Source organism: Taudactylus pleione, unplaced genomic scaffold (assembly GCF_031769625.1).
Source record: "Taudactylus pleione unplaced genomic scaffold, aTauple2 ptg000155l, whole genome shotgun sequence".
Taxonomy (NCBI): Eukaryota; Metazoa; Chordata; class Amphibia; order Anura; family Myobatrachidae; genus Taudactylus; species Taudactylus pleione.
In genome coordinates, this window is record NW_028284557.1 from 4142340 (window position 1) to 4165696 (window position 23357).

A 23357-nucleotide genomic window follows, 5' to 3' on the forward strand; every position below is an offset into this window, starting at 1 on the left:
AGCTCCCCTCCCCCTCTGTGTTTTTTTTATAAAAATGGGACAGCGCATGGCGAAAAAAAGGGGCGTGGTCACACAATAGTATTCCCATTTCAAATTACGCCACACAGTAGCACGATCTAGATTCAGCCCTGATTCACATTACACCACATAGTAGTGTCCCTTATTCATGTATGACACACAACAGTGCCCCTTTTACACAATGCCCACAGTAACAATGCCCCTTATACAATGCCTCATAGCAGTAGTGCCCCTTATGCAATGCCCATTGTAGTGGTGCCCCTTATGCAGTGCCCACAGTAGTGGTAGTGCCCCTTATTTAGTGCTCACAGTGGTGGTAGTGCCCCTTATGCAGTGCCCCCAGTAGTGGTGCCCCATATGCAGTTCCTCCAGTAGTGGTAGTGCCGTTTATGCAGTGTCCACAGTGGTAATGCACATTCGGCAGTGCACCCAGTTGTGCTAGTGCCCCTTATGCAGTGCACACAGTAGTGGCAGTGCCCCTTATGCAGTGCCCACAGTGGTAATGCCCCTTATGCAGTGCCCCCAGTTGTGGTAGTGCCCACAATGGTAGTGTCCCTTATTCAGTGCCCCCAGTAGTGGTGCCCCTTATGCAGTGCCCTCAGGAGTGGTGCCAATAGTAATGCCCCCTGTAGTAATGCCTCAGAGTAAATGCCCCCAGTAGTAGTGCCCCTGAGTAAATGCCCCCAGTAATTGTGCCCCCAATAGTAATGCCCCCAGAAGTTATGCCCCCAATATGAAGCCGCTTACACACACACAAAAAAAAAACAATACTTACCATAAGCCCTGCTGCTGCGTACGCTGCCTCCGTCCGCCCTGCTGCTCTGCTGAACTATGGGAGAGACGTCATGACGTCTCTCCCATAGTGCCCGTGGGGGAGCCGGAAGCCGGAGCTCAGGAGTGAGCTCCAGCCTCCGGCTGGCACTGTGGAAAGGGAGCCGGGTGCCCACTAGTAACTGGTTCTGTCTCCAAATAGAAGTGACTGAACGATAGGAGAGCTATGTATAGTGTAACATGAACTGTAGCAACAACATATGAACATTAACTGCAATAGATATCAAAACAACTGGAGAAAAACAAAAGAAACAAAACTTTAAATACAAAACAATAAGTTGCTGTTTGCAACGATCTTTAAGCTCTTTTGAGAATAATGAGAGGTACATACTAGACGATATGTCGCTGGATCGGCCCGACATATCGTCTACTTCGGCCAGTGTGTACCCACTATTAACGACCCTGTATGCTCCCGTGGGGTAGTTCATCGCATTGACAGATTGAGCCTGCATGCAGCTCAATCTGTCAATTTGATGAACGACCCCATGCTTGCGGAGGCAGCTGGTAAATGACATATCGTGCAGTCATTCACCAGTTCGTGACGGAACGATATGTCGTCCATCGCGTCGTTCGTCGGCCAGGCTCACACATTGTCTAATGTGTACCCGGCTTAAGGGGTTGCTTCTTTGAAGCCAAGAAGCTGCGGGAATGGTGATAAAAAGCTATTTGCCTCTTAACCCTATTCCATCCCTGTTCTCTTAATGCTACTGTTGATGTCCTCTTTACACTACTACCTCTGGTCTTTGTGCTCTTTGAGAGTCAGCATGTGGGTTTGGTTGTCCACAGTGGTTGCACTTGTGGCGTTTCCCTTCCTTGCCAGTGTAACTAGTCTCAGTGCTCTCTGTGATCGGGAGCTTGCAGTCCACAGTCCAGAGTGCTGGTTAGCTCCAACGCACGTGTCATACAATAAGTACTTTTTCAAGGATCCAGTCTCTGTGCTGTTTGCTAGAACCCTTCAAGGGGAGCATTATAAAGTAATTTACCATATTCTATAAATAGAGTATAACCTTAAGTGGATATGTTTATTCACTTGTAGCACATTCATGTATCCCACCCCCCACTTATTTACTTTCCTGTAGCTAATGTTCCACCAGTCTTGGTTATGAACACTCCTCTCAGGTGGATATTCATTCAGACTTGGGGGGTGATTCAATTCCAGGCGATAGCTGTGATGTGCTGTTCCAGAAAGGCACATTGTGACCAGCAACCCCATGGTGTGCAGGAAAACTTGAGATATTCAGCCTACTGTAATAGGCAAATATGTGCACAGCCTAACAGCACATAATGTTCAGTAGCACATTGGCTGGAGTAGAATTTCCCCCCTATATATTTTTACTCCTCGCTGTTTATACTTTGAACTGCACCAATTAATTTGCTTTAACAGAGCATGATTTTAATCTACAGACACACTCTGAAGTACATTGCGAGACAATTATGGACAACAAGAAGTCTGCCAGCCCTAGATCTGTGTTCCCACTCTGAATTAATTTTTGCTTTTTGTTACAAAGCCAAGAATAAGACTGATTGTGATGGGATGGTTTCTGTGTCACATAACCACTTCTGCAGAACACAGATAACGCAGCACATCTAATCTGAGGAAAGAGTGCAGTGTGCAACATGTGGTCCCCATACTTCCTTTGCAGTCGCCAAGTTAGTGGGCGGTCTGAGTGGTATGTGGAAGAATTTTATGGCAAGTGGGTGTGTGGGGACCGGAGGGTCATTTTGGAGCCTAGGGGGGTCTGAGTGGTATGTAGGTGCATTTAATGAGGTTTGCGGACATGTGAAGCATTTTGGAGAAAGTGAAAGAACTTAGGGCCTGATTCAGAGGTAGACGGTAATGCGTTTGTAGCCGCACATTTACACGCTCGCAGCTTTGTAAATATGCTAATTTTAGCAAAGATCACCCGAGCATAAAGATGCCCGCTGCTGCCTTAATACTTGCATGCGCGATCGCAAACGCATAAATATCGGAAACATCGAAGGACATTGGCGACCATTTTACCCATGCGGAAGGTCTGACCTGCCGCAGCCATGGGAGCTCTTCTGACACGCAGGGCTGCATATGCACTTGCAGTGGCTAATTTATGCACGCCCATGAAATGGCGTTCAAACACCCAGGCACGCCTGCGTTTCCTTAACCACCCCCTGTCAACACCCCCAAATGGTCACTTCCTGTCAATCAATCTGCAATGGGCCTCCATGGTCTGCAGAATCGCACGGCGATCGCTGCGGGATCGCACAGCTACCTTCGCGCATGCACACTGCGGTGCATGCGCAATGGCAAGCAATCGCTCAAAAAATTTATTTTATTTTTGTTCTTTTATAGATGCAAAAACATTTGTCTCCGTAGCATCCCCGGGGGAACTGTTAGTAGCCGGAGCCAATCAGCGGCCGCTCTACAGGTAGCGGCCGCTGATTGGCTGGCGGGAAGTGCAAACCTGTGCAGTCCCGTCAGCTGGCATTCGCGAGGGATCTGTATGAGTGGCAACACACATACAGATCCTGGGTCCGTCTGGTTCGTGACTCTTTTTTTCCCGGGGATGCTACGGAGACCAGCGCCAGGATATAGGTGAGTATGCAATCTTTTTTGCAGGTCCCGTCATTAAGGATTCTACATGGGAGAAGAGGACAGAAACATATGGTATAGGTAAGTATGTGTGAGTGGGTAGGGGTATGCAATAAACTTTTACTTGTCACGGTGTGTGTTTTGTCTTTATTTAATTATTTATTTTACAGTGGGGGTACAGGTGCTGCCCGTCTGCTGGCACTTGTAGTTCCACAAGTGCCAAAGGGCAGGTATGCTGGTACCTGTAGTCCCACTGTAAAATACAATAGTTTCATTCTATTCTTTACATTATTACCCCCATACCCAACGCTCCAGGGGTGCGGGGAAGAGCCCCAGGCTTTAGTCCAAGCCTGGGGTTTCTGGGGGGGACCCCTTCTTGGGGGGGGTCCCCACCTCCCCTGAGATCCCCGGCTTGGCCTGACAATGCTTTGGCCCCTGAGCCCCGGTGAAAGGGTCTCCGGGCTGTGGCATTACAGCCCGGCCGTTTTGGGTCCTGTGCTGGTTTTTTAAATATAGGGGGTACCCTACGCAATTTTTCCCTCTATATTTAAAACCAGGACTTGGTGTTGGTTTCGTAAATTACGGTGGAACTCTGCACATTTTGTTCCCTGTAATTTTAGAAACCAGGGTAGGCTGGCAAGTATGCTGGGACTGGTTAAGCTTTGGGGGTGGGCCCTATGTCTTTTTTTTTTTACTTTTAACCCGTTTTTTTACAGGCTAGAACACAAGCAGCCTCCACATATCTCACTGATATGTGCAGGCTGCTTGCTTGGGAGAGTTTTGCAGAGAGAAGACACTGCAATCTCGGGTGAGTCATCTCCTGCAAAACCTGCTACTCGGGGGAGAAATCTCGTTCTGCTTCACCATTGGACATTTCACTCTCAACTAAACTCACTTCTTGGTAAATTTGAGAGTCTCAGGAGCCTTAAATAACTCGAGTTAAGAAAAAAGCAAACTCTCCTAGACTGAATTCTTAGTAAATTTATCCCAAAGTTTTAATGGTGCATATACACGGTCAGATTTTTCTTCAGATCTAAACGATAACGATTTTAAAAATCATTCATATCTGAAGGAAAATCTGATGCGCGTTCCCAATAGTCAGAAAACGATATCTGACATCTGATGTGTTTGCAGTCAGATTTGGACGATTCCATTCATTTTAATGCAGTCAAAAATCGTTCATAGTTCAAATCGTTTAGATCGTGTAATCGTTCATCTGACAAATCTGACCGTGTGTATGCTCCATTAGTGCGCCCTCTAGGGCTTACCACATGGGGTAATTCCATAGCTCCGGCACTTAAACCTTGAGCTATGGGCTCACGTGCATTAGCCGTAAGCTTACTGCACATGGAAATTGCTAAATTATTGAATAGCTCCTGGTTTTAAACTCGGGAGCTGCAGCTGCGCAGTAATTCTTGCAGCTAATTGAATCTGCTTCTAAGCTTCAGGAAGCATTAAAACAAAATAAAAAACATGCATGGGTAGGAACTACACAATTACATGTTTACTAATGTCTGTTGTTGATAAAAGTTTGGTCTTGTATTCCCCCACCAAAGCCCCTGCTACACTGTTCATTGCATTGTAATACCACTACTTTATAAGCATATAAGAAATAACCAAGAGCTAGATTAGAAAAACTTTAATTTACATCATAAATTCAACATGCTCTAGATCTTTAAATCTGACCAGCAGTTAAAGTTTATGCAAGCCAAAAGGTCTACAGTGGAGACAGCCCTGTACAGGTAATGAGTGATATTTAACAATACAGGTAAACATGAAAACATGCATTGTAACCTTAAACATTCACTTTCATTTTCTAAACTGTCCTAGAAAAAAAAGTCTGATTGGTAGTTCTATGCTAAACCATGAATCAGTTATTATAAACAGCTGTACTCCGCAACTCACTAGTGCAGTCAACTGGGAGTATTTGGTAGAGGCATGCAGCACATAAAGTGGTATCTGTAACATATATTAATGGAAACAGTAATTTTTTAATATTACTAGGCTGACCTTAAACTGCAGCCAGTCAACTGTGGAGAGGTTGCACTGTATTTTGTACATCCGGCTGGAGGCCAATGGGCTGCATGTGTGCTAAAAGACCAACAGCTGTGGCACACAATACAGTCAGCAGTGGTCTCATATTAAAATCGCTATTGTTGTCTGATTGGGATGTCTTGACACACTTACTATACTCATTACTTTAGCTGCTGTTTCATAGCTAACAGTGTTTCAATGAGAAATCACACCAATTCACTACATGAAATAACATTGTTTTCATTACTTACCACTGATTTCACTGGCAGGAAGCATCTGCTATTTAATTAACTAAAGTTCTCCCCGTCTGTGACATCAAACAATGCTGTAGGTTTGAGTTGTAGAGGTCGTGATCGAAGGGGTGGAAATTTGGATACAGCACTGACTACCCAATTAAAACTGAAAATTAATAATATAAAAAATAATGGTATGTGGGGGACAATAGTGTTACTAGAGAGTGCAGTAACACATTTGCTATTGAGGGTTGGAGGAATTAAGAGACATTTAAAAAGATGATGCATTTAATAGTCTAAACCATGCTATGGTTTTTTTTTGTATAGTAGGATTAACATAAAAAAACAACTGATAATGATCAAAGAGATGTCATCTTTTGTTTTTGTATGCCATGTTACAGGGAACTTTCTAGGGTATATAAATCTTATAGTGGCAATAGATAGCATAGTAAAACTAAAGCATTTAGACCTGAGGTTCTCAAACGCAGTCCTCATGGCACCCCAACAGTTCAGGTTTTAGAGATATCCATGGTTGAGCACAGGTGGTTAAATCAAATTGACTGAGGTACTAATTAAGTCACCTGTGGTCAAGCATGGATATCCTTAAAACCTGGACTGTTAGGGTACCTTGAGGACCGTGTTTGGGAACCTCTGATTTAGAAAGTATCAGTTAGTAATTATTCAAAAATAGTTTAGGTCTTTTGAAGATTTGGGAAACCCTGTGACTTTTTTTGACATTGAGAATGCTCTTCAAGCTTTCATGCTGAGCTGCAAATATGTACACATTTGTTATGCAATGCTCTCTAGATTCCTCACGAAGGTTCCTTATGTCTGATTGCATTGCTGCAATGACTGAAATATACCATACTCCACTACAATGCTTTTGATTTTGGTGTGCAATCATGAGTAGGCTAGTTTTATGATGGACTGAAATTCTATGACGGTGCTGAGATCCAGGTGTGGTGCTGTCTCTGTTGGATCTTGGATATGATATTTATGAGGTTCTTGAGGGGAAGGCTATGAAACTCAAGTAATGCTGTTTAATGTTTTGCAGTCATGTGGCAGATAAGAGGTTTCGTGCATCTTATAATATTAAATTCTACAGAGGCTGAATGAAGGTGCACACCTTGGGGTTGATTCAGAGTTACATGCGATTCGGCTGCATCTGCAGCCCCATTGCGTGCTCAGATATAAATACAGATCTCCGGCTGTATTATGGGGTGTCTGCATCTGTGCAGCTGCACTTACTTTATCCATCCTCTTATCAAAGTAGCTGTCATCACTACCAGCACACATTTGCACCAGCTCTATCTTTGGTTCAAGAGATCAGTCTAAAATCAGGTCCTCTGTGTACGCTCGCCTTTCAGTAGCCCACAATTCCGCCTACAATCCATGAAACAATTATCCTACGTGTGTACGCCAAGTTGCGCACACTAAGACGCAAGTAACATGCATATGACTCTAAATCACCTGTAGTTGTCCAAGTTGGGTACGCAGGCTTCAACGTATACAAAGCTGCTAAAACTCACAAGCTCCATCTGCAAAGTGGACTTTAGTGCAACTCTGAATCAGGCCCCAATCTCTGATGTTGGGATATAATGCTTTGCAATATCATGCTGTGTGGTAAGGTTCTACCATTCTTACAAAAATAAAATTAATGGTATTTAGTCTACGATTTTATACTATTCAGTTTCTCATGCTGAAATTCATGCTTCTGCTTTTTTCTACTTCCAGGCAAGGTTCTGCAGGAGCGTGCTTATATGAAATGTTCTGCAAGTCTATAGAAAGGAGGGTGTGAGATTCAAGCTGATACATTTGTGAGTATCTGTGGATGTGCAGTGCCCTGCAAATTTTATTTATGCTGAGGTTTAGTGCTCCTCTGATACTGTGTGCAGCAGAGTTCTGATGCTGTGGTAGAAAATGGCAAAGGCTTAGTAACATTGCTTAACAGATTTCTCACGGAGTGTGCACATCAGTCTTTGCATTTATCTGAAGCTGAGATGTATTGCAGAACCAGGAAGATGAGAGTACGGAGTTACAATATTCTGTAGCTAAAGAGTAATTTCTTTCTTATGTGTAGTCTTTAGCGTTTTCGGTGGGGTACCCAGTCTGCCAGAATTTAATAAACTCATTGGGAGGATCCAGCCCCTCAGTCTCCTCCACCCGTAGGGGTTCAAATTCTTATTGTTCTGTCTCCATGAAGCTGTCTTTACCAAATCCTGGTGTAGAGTCCACCACAGTGTATACACCTGGGCTTTCGTAGTTGTTGAACTTCATAACTGTCCACTGGTGGGGACGATACTGAAACCAAGAGTTTATATAATAGATTTGCATACTTTCATTCATATATATGTAGGCATTTCTGACATTCACAAATAGATTACATTTCAGGACAATAGAGTGTTTTGTGAGCGATATACAGGTGCCAATGTGTTCGATGGATTCATATTTGTAATGGGCATTTGGTAAAAAACGGTTTTGCCTTACGTTCTGCGACAGCCCAACAAATTTTTAGGCCTCTGCACTAAGATATGAATCAGGCCAATGCTAAGTAGCACCAGGTTGTTACAGAAGTGGAATTATGTTTTTTTTTTAATTTATTCTATTTTAATTTTATTCTAGTCATTAGTCCACATGTTATACTTTCCTGTACTTGATGCCAGTTTCTTTATGTCACTAGAATACCATTGACTCTACTTAGATTGTGTTCAATCCAGGTTTCCTCCTAGCATAGGACCTAATTCAATTTTTTAAATAGTGTAATGGTGCATACACACGGAGCAATATAAATGAGCGATTTGAACGATAACTTTATAGTTTTATTAGTTCAGTTTTAGGTCCATACTACAAACTCACAGACGACCAGCAATGCGCGGCCATGTATAGACGATAGCGATATCGTCCATCGGCCGTGCATGCAGGTCAACTTGCTCGATATCGAGCAAGTTACTATAGGGACCTGCGATCAACGCTTAGTCATCAGCGAGTAGGTGATGTGCTGGATGATCAATATCAATCATCCAGCACACCAGGGAGGGTGCATGATGATCAGACAGCGATATCGTGTCTGATCGCACCGTGTGTATGCACCATTAGACAGAGCAAGTACCTGTGTACCTGGAAAAAACATGTTGCAATGAAAGGGGTGGAAATACATACATTTTTTTAAATGTGGGTAAATACTGGCTGCTTTCGCATGTAGCCCACAAATACTGGGCAGTTGTTTTTTTGTTTTTTTTTTACACTGCAATTTAAATTTCAGTTTGGATACACCAATCACAAATCTAAATCTCTCTGCACATATTACATCTGTCCCACCTGCAGTGCAGCATAGTTTTACCAAGATTCTTATTTGAATCAGGCCCAGAGTGATGTAACTCAGTGGCATCACTGTGGGGGTCGGGGGGGGGGGGGGGGGGGGTTGAGTGCGGGACGCTCCGAGTGTCACCCTTGGAAGGGACATCAAAATGCCGGCTGCTCCTCAGTTATAGGGGCTGGGTGCTGCAGTGTCACATTGTCCTGCAGCACTTGGCTCCTGTCACAGTGGAGGAGCCGGATGTGCAAGCACAGTCTCCGGGGACAGTCCAGCATGTCCGGGGATGCTGGGCACACCTCCGGAGTGACGCTATTGGGAGTTCCCAAGAGGACACGCCCCCTTTTTGGAAGTGCGCTACTTCCAATCAGATTCTACTTATCATTTATCTAGCACCTTCTAGAAAAGTGGTCGAGGAACAAGGGTAAATTACCCCATTTGGAGTCAAACTGAAATTCCTAGGGGTAATGGATGGACAGCCGGGCATGCATATGAATCATTGCATGCCCTTCTGTCCGTCTATTACCCCCATAAATGGAGGTCACTGGTGCCGTGTGCAGCGGCAGACCCGCTGCACCCAGCGTCAGTGACCTCCAGCGCTGCAGCGAGGCTCTAAGCCGGATGTCCGCTAAGATGTTATTACCAGCGGGCGCCCGGTTCCTTCCCTACAGCGCCGCGTTAGCCGGAGGCTGGAGTTATCTTCTGAACTCCAGGTTCCGGCTCTCTCCATACGCACTATAGGAGAGACGTCATAATGTCACTCCCATAGTTCCGAGGAGCAGCCGGGCGGACTGGGCGGCAGCGGATGCAGGAGCGGGGATTAAGGTACGTTTTTTGTTTTTTTCGTACAAGCGGCACTACAGGGGCATAACTATGGGGGCACTGCTACAGGGGCATAACTATGGGGGCACTGCTACAGCGGCATAAATATGAGGGCACTGCTGCAGGGGCATAACTGAGGGCATAACTATGGGGGCACTGCTACAGGGGCATAACTATGAGGGCACTACTGGGTATAACTGAGGGCACTGCTACAGGGGCATAACTATGGGGGCACTGCTACAGGGGCATAACTATGGGGGTACTGCTACAGGGGCATAACTATGAAGGCACTGCTACAGGGGCATAACTATGAGGGCACTACAGGGGCATAACTATGGGGGCACTGCTACAGGGTCATAACTATGGGGGTACTGCTACACGGGCATAACTATGAGGGCACTGCTACAGGTGCATAACTATGAGGGCACTACAGGGGCATAACTATGGAGGCACTGCTACAGGGGCATAACTATGGGGGCAAGGCTACAGGGGCATAACTATGAGGGCACTACTACAGGGGCATAACTATGAGGGCACTGCTACAGGGGCATAACTATGAGGGCACTACTACAGGGGCATAACTATGGGGCACTGCTACAGGGGCAAAGCTATGAGGGCACTACTACAGGGGCATAACTATGAGGGCACTGCTACAGGGGCATAACTATGAGGGCACTACTACAGGGGCATAACTATGGGGGCACTACTACAGGGGCATTATATGGGGGCACTACTATAGGATTTCCTTCCTTTCAAATCAAGGGGGTAACGTCAGCGTATCTAAATATATTTTGGGTTAAAAGGAAAAAAAGTTCCCTGACCCCTGTTCTAGAAGATAATAGCTAGAATCTGATTGGTTGCTATGGGCAACAACTCTACCCCCTGGTGACCAAGTTTTTTTCCATACAGGTATCATATAGGGAAGCAATCGGGAAGCCGACTGCCTAAATACTGGCAGCCGGCTTCCCGACTGTCATATCCCGGCAGGGTGAAATGCTGGGCGTCTAGATGTAGACGCCCGCATTTCCCCGCCGCCGGGAGACCGGCGCCCGGCATCCCGATCGTAGAGATGCTGGGCGCCGCGGGGGGGGGGGAGGGTTAGGTTTAGGGCTCCTGGGGGGGACTTAGGGTTAGGCACCCCCCCGGGGGACTTAGGTTTAGGCTCCGGGGAAGGGGGTGGTTAGGGTTAGGCACTTAGAGGGGGGATTAGGGTTAGGCACTTGGGGGGGAAGTTAGGGTTAGGCACCCCTAAGGAGGGTTAGGGGGGTTAGGTTAGTTTAGACTAACTACAACAAGCTGCCAGCTGGAGGAGCAAACATTTTTGTCCGCTGCAGATTTTAATTTACCCACCAGATTGTTTTCACTGTGGATCCACATACGTTTCTGAGATCAAATTTGTAATTTTGACTGGGATTATCTTATTTTATTAAACTTTATTTTCACTGGAAGTAATTTGCAAGTTACTGTTATGTTATTTTATTTTATTTTTTAGAATGTTTTTTGGATGTTAGTTGCAAGTTACAAGCTACAAGAACTAAGCATGCATCAGATACAAGCCTCACCTCCATACAGCAGTGTCTCCCTTGTTTGCCTTTTTGGTGGTTTATATAGATGACAACCAGTATTATGACCATGATTAATAGCACTGCCAGTACAATGCCGATAATAGTGCCAAAATGTACATGGGACCCACTCTGTCTCTTTAGCAGCTCCTCCTGCAGCTCTGAAAGAGTATATTCAGCAGTTATCAGTATGTCTGCCAAAGGTCAATCATCATTCATGCATGCATACCTGTGCACTCACCATCTCCTACATATGGAGTCAATTTTGTGTCATCTGAAAAACAGCAACAGACAGTTACCTTATTCACAGGCAGACTATAGCTCAAAATGTTTTATTCACAATCCTAAAAACTACACAAGACTAAACTAGCAACATTCCATTTAACTTGTGCCTTTGTTGACAGACACATGCAGACTTTTCTCCTTAAAACATAATTATAATTTTCTGCTATGCTTGCTAATGATCCTGTCAATTTTGCTGTTATCTAGCTGACACAATTTTGACATCAATACCCCTGTTGTACATTTCTTACTGGGTACACACTAGTATGGTGCATACACACGTAGCGATCAGCCAGCGATAAGATATCGCTGGCTGATTGTCATGCACCCTCCCTGGTGTGCTGGATGACTGATATCGATCAGCCAGCACACCACCTACAATAGCGATCAATTATTCACTATATTTACAGATCAACGATAGCAGGTCCCTATAGTAACCTGCTCGATATCGAGCAACTTGACCGTCATGCACGGCCGATGGATGATATCGCTACCGTCCATATGTGGCCGTGCATCGCAGGTCAATGGTGAATTGGTAGGGTCCATTTAAAGGACAGATTACGTTAACGATATTGTTATTGTTCAAATCGATCATTTAAATCGCTACGTGTGTATGCACCAGTAGATATTTAGTTTTTTTGAACGTTGTAGTGCATCGGTGGATGGGCACACCCGATATGTCTGTGAATGATGACGTTCAGACATATCAGGCCCTGTAGCACAGCCGATGCCAATATATCTTGCAGTTATATTGGTACATCTGCATGTGTGTACGGGTAACCCTATGACCGCCCGTTGACATAAAATCACACCTGAGCTGGCAAATGTAAATGCCTGTCAAGTTATGATGTCTGACCAGACATATCGAGTGGCCGATTGGTAAGTGTGTATAGCATACCAAATTGGCCACTTTGTTTGCGCCACAGCCGATGTGTACCCAGCTTAAGAAATTCTTATAAATCAAGTTACATTTGGTCAAGCACATTAATATGTTTTGGCATTAATGAACAGTAGACTTTCTGTTCTCTTCCTTGTGGAATCATATCTTGATTCACTGAGAATACTTTTAATAAGTTCATATTGTAGTTACAAAGGATATAGGCCTACTTGTGAGTGCTAGCTGGTATACTATAACATATGTAATGATTACTAGCTATGTTCTGTTTGCTTCTTACAAACCCAGTACTATATGTGTCCCAGTATACTACCTTCTGTGGTGAGGCCTACTGAAGCAGTTGGAGTTGACAAGTCCCCTTCAGATGAGATGGAAGGGTGGAAGGTGTCAGTTGTAGTGTAAAAATCCAGATACTCTTCACAGGATGTGCTTTGGGACTTTTGGGTAATTGAATGGAAAATGTTTACTATATTAGTTGGCATATATGGAAACATAGCAAAGAAATATATTTTTTAGCACTTCTCTTTTCCAGAATAGTTATACTAAACTAGTTCTCACCTCTTGCTCACATCCATATGTCAACCAGTCCTGCCGATAGCGGTCAAAGCCATTGGAGCATCTGCATGTATGCACACACTGCGATCAGGCATTGTTGCACATAAAATAAATGTCAGTTTGGTCTTATTACAGGCTGTGACGGCATATGCACACATAGAACTTCATTTAGAGCTGGAGGTTGAGGGGCTTATACAGATTGTATGTTGTATGAATTCACACTGTACATGTCTACAACAGTGGCCGCTTGTGTATGTGCTCATGCAGATTTGTATGATGCTGCCAGTTACAGGTGCCTGCTCCTGGATGACTGGGATGATGCGTTGTATAATATGCTTGGTACAGTATGGATATTTTTTGTGCAGCTGCAAATACATGCATACAAGAAAGAAGACTCGGGAGGTGGGGCAGGAGTGATGGATGTTGATAAAGGTTGCTGGCACTAGTGAACTATTAGTTTTTGCACACGCAAGACGGGATATTGGGCCTGATTCAGACCCACTCGCGAGCGGCTGTCCGCTCGCAAGTGGGTCAATGTTATGGACTGAGCATGCGCACGACAGAGGGAGCTCCGTCGTGCGCATCGCCAGACGCGACGAGCGAAGGAAAGTCCTTCGCTCGTTGTGTCTGATCAAAGGGGGCGTGCTGTCGATGTTGATTGACAGCACGCCCCCTTTGGTAGGCGTGCCGGGGGCGTGCCTCCCTGACGGGGGCGTTCCCACGGGAACGCCTCCCGTCAGAAGCCAGCCCACTGACATCACTAGTGATGTCAGTGGGAGTGATTTTGGCTCTGATAGAGCCAAAATCACTCCGGAGCTTGCGGTTGAAAAACTCAACCGCAGGCTCCGGCTCGCAATTTCGATGGTCACGACCATCGCGGCCATCAAACTGCACGCTCATATAGCCTGTGGGTGGTGACCCACAGCTATACGAGCGTCCAGGAGGACGCTCCATTTTCATGGAGGCCGGCCCTCATTCAGAGCGTGCGCTCTGCTCAGAGCGTATGGCTCTGAATGAGGGCCATTGTTTCTGCTGTATTAGAGAAGTTTTTATATCTTATTTGATGCGTAATAGCAAATGTTGCACATAAAATAATGGTTTATGACAATGACTTAAGTTGAATGTGTCTTGTGCTACTGTTGCCGACCAGAACACATCTGAATATTTACAAAATACACTATTCTTTTATATTTTTATTTTTTAGTAATTTAGGCCCAGATTGTGACCAACTTTGCATCAGCCCTTGGCAAAACCTTGTTGCACTGCAGTGGGGAAAATGTGAAATGTGCAAACAGATTTTGAGTTGGGAGGAGGACGTCTCCTAGCTCAACTCTGAATCACAGTAAAGAATATCTGTAGAGTACTACATGCCACAGCAGATACTGCTTTCCCTGCATGTGAAAATGAAAAGATTATTTGCACTACTTGCATCACAACAAAGCTTATCCTTGTGCAGTTTGGCAACCTTCAGTTGGAATTTGCATCAGCTCTGAATGAGGCCCATAGCGTCAAGTCTTGTAACAGCTGTATGGTAGCACCGGCTGTAAGAATGGTAGCTTTGACGTGTTTTAAGCTAACCAAAGTCCTTCTAAATGTATTACAGGTTGAGTCTCCCATATCCAAAATGCTTGGGACCAGGGGTATTTTGGATATCAGAATATTCCGTATTTTGGAATATTTGCATACAATAATTAAATATCTTGGGAAAGGGACCCAAATCTAAACACATAGGGCCAAATGTAATAGGTAGTCAGTTTTAGTAACAGTACAAACTCGCACTTTCTCGCACTTTTAAAAAGTGCGAGTTTGTACTGAAACTCGCAAATTCAATAGCCTGCGAACTTTTCAGCTCGAGGCTACTGCATTTGCGAGTGCAGGCGAGTTTAGGACAATGTAAACTGACACATTTTAATGCGAGTAGCATTAAAAGGTGCGAGTTTTAGAGAAGCCATCACAGATCAGTGAGATCCGTGATGGCTTCTGTGTGTGTTAAAAAAAAAAAAACGTGCACCCCCTCCCCAAAAGCATAACCAGCCCCGGGCTTTATAAAGCCTGTTCTGGTTCTAAAAATACAGGGGCCAAAATGCGTAGGGGGCCCCTGTATATTAAGAACCAGCACAGGGCTTTGTTGAGCTGGTCCTGGTTCTGGAAAATCAGGGGACAAAACGAGTAGGGGTCCCCTGAAAATTCCTGAACCAGCACCGAACTCTTTCTAGCAGGGGGATAATGCCACAGCCAGGGAAAACCTTTCACCGGTTTCCCCGGCCAAAGCATTATCCCTGACTGCTAGTCAGTCCATGCCGGGGATCCCTGGGGAGTTGGGTACCCCCCCAATAAAGGGGTACCCCTCTCCAGGGCACCCCAGGCCTAGACTGATAGCCCGGGGCTATCCCCGGCACCCTAGGGCGGTGGGTGCCGGGTTGATAGTGTAAAGTGTAAAAATAAGTTTTCCATATTGTCTTTATTTGTAGAACCACAAGTACCAGCAAGCCTCCCCTGCATGCTGGTATTTGGAGAACCACAAATACCAGCATGCGGGGCATTACGGGCCCACTGGCACTTGTAGTTCCACAACTAAAGAAATACGTAAATAAACAAACTTACACCGTGAAAGTATAATTTTAATAAAACATACATGCACACTCACACTTACTCACCTAGTATCCGAAGTAATCCATAGGGGTGTACCTGAAAAAAAAAAATCCATACTCACCTCTCCTATGCGTAGATCACGTCCTCTTCTCCAAGTAGGCAATCCAGGGGTTAAAATAAAAAAACGAAAAAAACCCGATCCATGCCGGACTGAGCAAAGGTATGTGTGTACACATACCTTTGCTCCGCGTAAATGACCGGGGCACACGTGTGCCCCGTCAGTGCAGGGGCCGCCAGCCAATCAGGGAGCATCTCCGTCGGAGCAGCTCCCTGATTAGCTGAATGCGGCCAGCCTCTGTCTCCCTTAGACATCTATGGTGAGAAATCCCCATAGCCCGTCTATGGTGAGAGCCGCTACATAGTAACCGCAAGATTAATTGATGTTAATCTTGTGGTTTACATCAATGATACAATGTCGCGATATGTACACACATACCTTTGCTCAGTCCGGCATGGATCGGGTTTTTTTCGGTTTTTTATTTTAACCCCTGGATTGCCTACTTGGAGAAGAGGACGTGATCTACGCATAGGAGAGGTGAGTATGGATTTTTTTTTCAGGTACACCCCTATGGATTACTTCGGATAATAGGTGAGTATGTGTGAGTGTGCATGTACGTTTTATTAAAATTATACTTTCACGGTGTAAGTTTGTTTTTTTACGTATTTCTTTAGTTGTGGAACTACAAATGCCAGCGGGCCCGTAATGCCCCGCATGCTGGTATTTGTGGTTCTCCAAATACCAGCATGCAGGGGAGGCTTGCTGGTACTTGTGGTTCTACAAATAAAGACAATATGGAAAATAAAATTTTACACTTTCACTTTACACTATCAACCCGGCACCCACCGCCCTAGGGTGCCGGGGATAGCCCCGGGCTATCAGTCTAGGCCTGGGGTGCCCTGGAGAGGGGTACCCCTTTATTGGGGGGGTACCCAAATCCCCAGGGATCCCCGGCCTGGACTGACTAGCGGTCAGGGATAATGCTTTGGCCGGGGAAACCGGTGAAAGGTTTTCCCTGGCTGTGGCATTATCCCCCCGCTAGAAAGAGTTCGGTGCTGGTTCAGGAATTTTCAGGGGACCCCTACTCGTTTTGTCCCCTGATTTTCCAGAACCAGGACCAGCTCAACAAAGCCCTGTGCTGGCTCTTAATATACAGGGGCCCCCTACGCATTTTGGCCCCTGTATTTTTAGAACCAGAACAGGCTTTATAAAGCCCAGGGCTGGTTATGCTTTTGGGGAGGGGGTGCACATCATTTTTTTTTTTATTTAAACACATTTTACATAAGTACACACAGAAACATGTACATATCTCATGGATATGTGCATGTTTCTGTGTTAATCTGACCTGCTCAGGATGTACTCGCTAGCCTGAAGCAGGTCTATTATTTGGGGACTTTTGGTAATCTTTTTTTTGCGAGTCTGAAACAGACACTCTATTACATTGGGCGAGTTGATTGTTTTCAATGTGAAAACATCTGGATGCGAGTTTGAGAATGGAGAGTTTTAGTAACTCTGAAAAATGCGAGTTTTAGTGAACAGACACCCTATTACATTGGAGAGTTGTTAAAAATTGCGAGTTTAGCACCAAACTCGCAATTTACCAAAACAGACTACCTATTACATTTGGCCCATAATGTTTCATATACGCTTTATACACAAAGCCTGAAGGTAATTTTATATAAATAATTTTGTGCCTTAAACAAAGTTTGTGTACATTGAACCATCAAAAAGCAAAACGTTTCACTATTTAAGTCATTCTAAAAAAATTCTGTATTTCAGAATATTTGGATATGGGAGACTCAACCTGTATAATAATAATAATAATAATAATAATAATAATATGTGCCAATTAGCAGATATTACCAATAAATTTGGGTGAAAACTTACTTGGAAGATAACTTGGAAAAGAGTGGGAAACAGATACATTTAGTGTCTGATCCCTGTATACTCACCTTTGTAGTACATGGCACCAGCTGCAGTTGAAGGTAGGTGCAGAGGTCATACATTGCTCACAGCTGGACTGCTGCATACAAGCTAGATTGAATGAAACATATGTTAACAGAGAAATAGGCAGTAATATACATTATGACACTTGCAGTAGCACTTTATAATTGCGTAACTCTGTTGAAGGACCTCACCAGTATTATTGCATCAGATTCATTGAGCAGCATGCATATTGAACTGATTCCAAAAAGGCATATATGTGTCCTCTTCCTAAACTGCAATTTGGCTCCCCTTTCATATCTTGCAGGTGATTACAGCTCTTCATCCCAGTGGCAGCTTATTATTTAAGTGATATATTTGCAGTAAGTAAGGCGTGACAAATATCTATATGTCAGCCATCTACTGAAGCTGGACTGCAATGTATAGAGTAGACGGGCTAGCTACTCCCTGATGCATTGGCATGCAGTTGCTGAAATTCAAAGCCACCTCCTCTACTATATAATCCTGGCATAAGATTTACATGTTGGTTCTCTGTGCATGGCTGGTGGCAGTTACTGTAATCTTTATAATTACAACTTGCATCATAAAATGTGTACTGTGTAGTATTTAAATGAATAGGACCACATACGGTATATGTTATTAAAACAGAACTTTTGACTTTCTGCAATGTAGACATTAGAACATTATGGCCATGGCTAATGGTTTGTTGATATGTCACATAATAGTGTTTATGGAGATGATCAGGGAAGCTGGAAAAAATATGCACGCTGTGTAGGGCTGCATCTGGAAGTGGAGAGTCCTGAACTAAAGGAATGATGTAACCAGCTCACAAATCAGCCAAAATCATCATATTACAGACAAAAGAAAAACATATTAGAAAACAATTGACTACGAAAAATAGTCAAGCTGGGGATCCAAGGAAAATGCAAGAGAATGTAGAAAGAATGTGATTGATAGAGTTTATATAAATACACAATATAATAGTATTTATACCAGTACTGTGCAGCTTCTTCAGTATGGTAGGAGATAATTTTTTCACAATAACATACTGATGGTCAGATACTTATGTAATATAAAGCGTTGATAATATTGAGAACCATATTTATTTATCAACAATTACCTTGACCACTTAACTGTGTAATATTTTTTTTCAAAAAATGCCCCCAAAATTGTCTACTGTATGTTTTTATTATCAAATTATGTAAATAATATCTCTTGAAACCTGATTAAGTATACGTTTAACAAATATGCAATTTGTCGATAAAATTATATGTAAAGAACTTTACAAAACACAATCAGCAATTAGAAAAACATTCTAAAAAAATGTTTTGTACAGTTTAAAAAAAACAACTGTTAACTAATATATATATATATATATATATATATATATATAGTACTGTGCAACAGTGTGTGTGTGTGTGTATATATACAAATACACACACATACATATACACTGTATTTATAACATATATCCAGTAATGGCGGCACTCATTGGCCCCTTTTATATAACACCAATCCAGCTTTTCAACATTTCGGGTCTACGTCTTTGATGTATCCTGATGACGGGTTGCTATAAACCCGAAGTGTTGAAAAGCTGGATTCATGTTGGTGTTATTTAAAAGGAGCGACGAGTGCCGTTATTACTGGATATTTGTTGCACAAAATTACCTGGCCGGCACCACGGCATTACATTTTGGCTTTGGGAGTGCCGACGTATTTTGGACTGTGTATGTATGTATATATATATATATATATATATATGTATATACAGTGTGTATGTGTGTATATATATATATATATATATAGTTAGTGATATTTTGGGGTCATTTAGCTCTGTAGAGGGGTAAGTGGTGCATTGTCTAGGTGCATAATAAAGATCCACATGCAGCTTTTCAGGTTAAATGAAAATAAATGGAGCTTTACTGTTAGCATTCAGGAGCAAAATAATAAACAATCTAGTCCCAAACAGGGCACTACCTCACTTCTTGGCCCCTTTCTATAATGGGCAGCTAGTCTGCAAATGTAAAACAGTCATAGTGTTTAATTCTGTCTCTCACAGTTATGGACACAGCCTCCTGGCCTGGCTTTCTAGCCACAAAGAGAAAACCAGTGAAAAAATCTAAGTCAGCTTGGCGCTAGTCAAATTCTATATAGAAAAATGTATAAGTATGTAAAATAGCTGCACACACCTAAGGGTCTGTGAGGAACCCCCCCAAAAAACGAGATTACCTAGGTAGTCGCAGACAAGCAAAAGAAGAATGTTGGTGTTGCGCTTATAAATGACCAATTCAAATATTAAATCAATTAATAACTGGGCATGGCAGAAAATAGAGTCAAGACACCAAATATATGATTAAGAAATCTCTTTATATATTATTTAGCATTTGCAACAATATTACAATCACAAGTATTTAAAAATACTTATCTGAAAGAAGTCTATACAGACTAGTCTGAGTAATAAGTAGAAAAAACAACAGCTGCTATATTCCTATTATTTATATAAAAAAGATCCTTGCTGGGAATCACATATACTTTTAGAACATTAGAAAAACGTCCAAAGACACAGTGATCTCTCCATCATCTCCGACCTTCAGGTCTTTGCGCAGGATAAATATATATTTGCAGTCCTCCGTATGAAGCGAGGTGAGGCTTCTGATGTAATCACCTCTGGAACTTAAAGCAGTGTAGCGCTTGCTGGTCTTGGCGGGATTAGTCGAATGGGCTGCTAATGTGGTTGCTCCCAATTTGGAACTGATGACACACTGAGCCGCAGCCCCAACGGGTCCAGAGGCTGTAATAAAGTCAACTTGTGACAGCCTTCACCTGTCCCCGTGTTAATCCAAGTCCAGCGTCACCAAGCCGAGTATGGTAATTGTATTGCAGCCGGCTTTCAAATAATCGGACATTCGGTTGTTTAAAGTAAAGTCAGGTGAATAAGGAATGCAAAGTAGCAGCTTGTAGCAATAAGTAGCAGTTAGTGGTGATCACTGACGCGTTTCGCTTCCGGTCCAGGAAGCTTTATCACCGGTAGGAGAACTTGCAGAACCAGACTAATACCGGAAGGAGAACTTTCAGAACCAGACTGGAGCTGGTAGGAGAACTTGCAGAACCGGACTGGGATTGGTAGGAGAACTTGCAGAACTGGACTGGGACCGGTAGGTGAACTTGCAGAACCGCTCTGGGAGACAGTAACAGCATACCCTGTTAAACTACAGTATCTAGTTGTTCAGGCAATGAGTGTTTGCACTCATGCCTTTTTTATCCCCCTTGCTGGCTGAGGATTGGTGGAGGCTCAGAACTGAGGACTGCTGACTGGATGAGCTGGGTCATATGACACAGCCCAACAAGGCAGCCTCCATGGACAGAGTGGCGGAATCACAGCGAGGAAGTGGAGGGACTCCCTCGTCAGAACAGCCGGCAGCACAGAGGACTTTGGAGACCGGACCCACCATGCGCCCCAACACAGAGCGCCGCGGAGAGGTAAAGACACGGCCGCCAGCAGCGCCGGAGCCGTGATCTGGTGCACTATATATATATATAATATATACAATAAGCGACTCTCCCTCCCTTTCCCCATCCATCCGGCATCCAGAGCTCCACTTCTGGTTGCGGCGATGATGTCATGCCGGAGGTGGTGTCAAGCAATCCCAGGTACTGCGGCGCTGGCCGGAACAAGATTTGTTTATCAATCCCCATGACAACCCCTCACACTAATGCAGGGTTTTTGTATCAATATAAACGCTATGAATGTGAGCTAATTGGGTGTATATAATACAAAAATATTAGACTAAAACACCATTTAAAATGTCATGATACATCAACTACATATTTACATGCTACAAGACTGATTTCAAAATAGGTGAAAAAACATTAACGTTAGTGATTTGTGGTCCTTCCTGCCTGACTGCAGGTCTGGACAAGGCCTCCAACAGGCCTGGCTTGGCACACTGGGCTCTATAGCTGCCATAGTCCCACTTGAACTCTCCACAGGCAGTATGACTGGCTTCCACTACCCCACCTGGTCTGTATACATACTTGTCTGCCTCAATCCTACCTTGGACTGAATCCACTGGGCAGCCCTTAGGTGTGGCCACACCTCCTTTTTCTTATCTGTTGGCGTGTCCGTCCAGCCTCACACAGAATACATGGCTCACTCGCCACTTAGGTTGATTTTGCCACTATAAAATATATATATATATACACAGAACAAATGCGCACACTCCTATCATCAAAAAGTCGGGTGCACGGTACAGTGAATATAGAGAAACTTCTCTGCATCCACAGAAAAAACATGGCACACCAAATATTAAAAAAAAAAATCCTTTACTGTTGTAAATCTAAGCAGCATAAAAAGGTACAGTCACATGTAGAAACAATGGTGGTGTACATAGCAGCAGTATGCACTCAACAGGCTCCTTTTAAGCTATTCAAGCATTTGAGATAAACAGCGAGGCTCCAACATCATAATAAGGGCAGCTGCAGTATAAGCATGCATAGTCACCCCCCGTGATGAAGGTGTGAGGAAGCACCGAAACAGCTGTCGGGCTGTGACACGCTGGCTCCTTAGGACAACAGCACGCTTGTTCCACGGCGGTGACTATGTATTACAACACTAAAGGAATTTTTTTGGGAATATTTGGTGTGCTGGTTTTTTTATGTGGATGCAGAGAAGTTTCTCTCTCTCTCTATCTATATATATATATATATAATGGCGGCACTGGGAGACTATGTAGATTAAAATAATGCCTTTACTTCCTATGTTTCGGAGATGGGGATGTCTGAGGTCGGCGTTCCACAGCTGTCGGCAATCAGGTAATGCTCTAAGGGCCTGATTCTGAGCCGGAAGCTATTTGCGCTCGCTCGTTCAGAAAAAGGGGCCGGATATTTAAACAGAGCGCTCGCTCTTTGTGGTCTGTTGACGCCTCTATGTCTGAGCGAATGAAACATGCGCTCGCTATTTTGTAAAGACGCCCCCTGGCCGCTCGCATCCTACGTAATCTCCGCTATTTATTTGATTAATCAAGTACATCGAAAGGCGTCTGAACTGCTCGCAGTGCTTGTGGTAGGATTTTCCTACCGCAATCATGCGAACAGTTCAGGCTAAGAAACAACCAAGTGACGTGGTCAATGACGCTGCTTTGTTAATTATGCACACCCTTAAAATGCCCGTTTTGACCGTTTGGCACGCCTGCGTTCGGATCACCACTCCCCGTTTTCAAGCACCTTCCCCTGTTACCACCCACAAACGCCGTTTGTGTGTTTTCATTAGCTCTGCCTCCCTGACAACGGATTCATCTCCGAAACATAGGAAATAAAGGCATTCTTTTAATCTACATAGTCTCCCAGTGCTGCCATTACTTGCTTGCATAATTAGGGTTGTTGACCCTGGTTATTTTTATATATATATATATATATATATATACTGTATACAGTGCATCCGGAAAGTATTCACAGCGATTCACTTTTTCCACATTTTGTTATGTTACAGCCTTATTCCAAAATGGAATAAATTCATTTTTGTCCTCAAAATTCTACACACAATACCCCATAATGACAACGTGTAAAAAGTTTTATTGAGATTTTTGCAAATTTAATAATAAAAAAAAAAAACAAGAAATCACATGTACATAAGTATTCACAGCCTGTGCCATG

General features: G+C 43.7%; 1 protein-coding gene across 2 annotated transcripts in view; it reads right to left on the minus strand.

The window, feature by feature from the left end:
• Positions 1-5086: 5086 nt before the first annotated feature.
• PLXDC1 (plexin domain containing 1) overlaps positions 5087-23357 on the minus strand; it is a 78140-nt gene continuing 59869 nt past the window's right edge. For both annotated transcript variants that reach the window (XM_088474711.1, XM_088474710.1), the window contains 6 exons: positions 17714-17795; positions 13115-13175; positions 12870-12993; positions 11621-11653; positions 11380-11540; positions 5087-7983 (listed from right to left, as the gene is read on the minus strand). In XM_088474711.1, the coding sequence (XP_088330837.1) occupies positions 7864-7983; positions 11380-11540; positions 11621-11653; positions 12870-12993; positions 13115-13175; positions 17714-17795 (581 nt within the window). In that variant the 3' untranslated portion in view covers positions 5087-7863. The remainder of the gene's footprint in view (positions 7984-11379; positions 11541-11620; positions 11654-12869; positions 12994-13114; positions 13176-17713; positions 17796-23357) is intronic.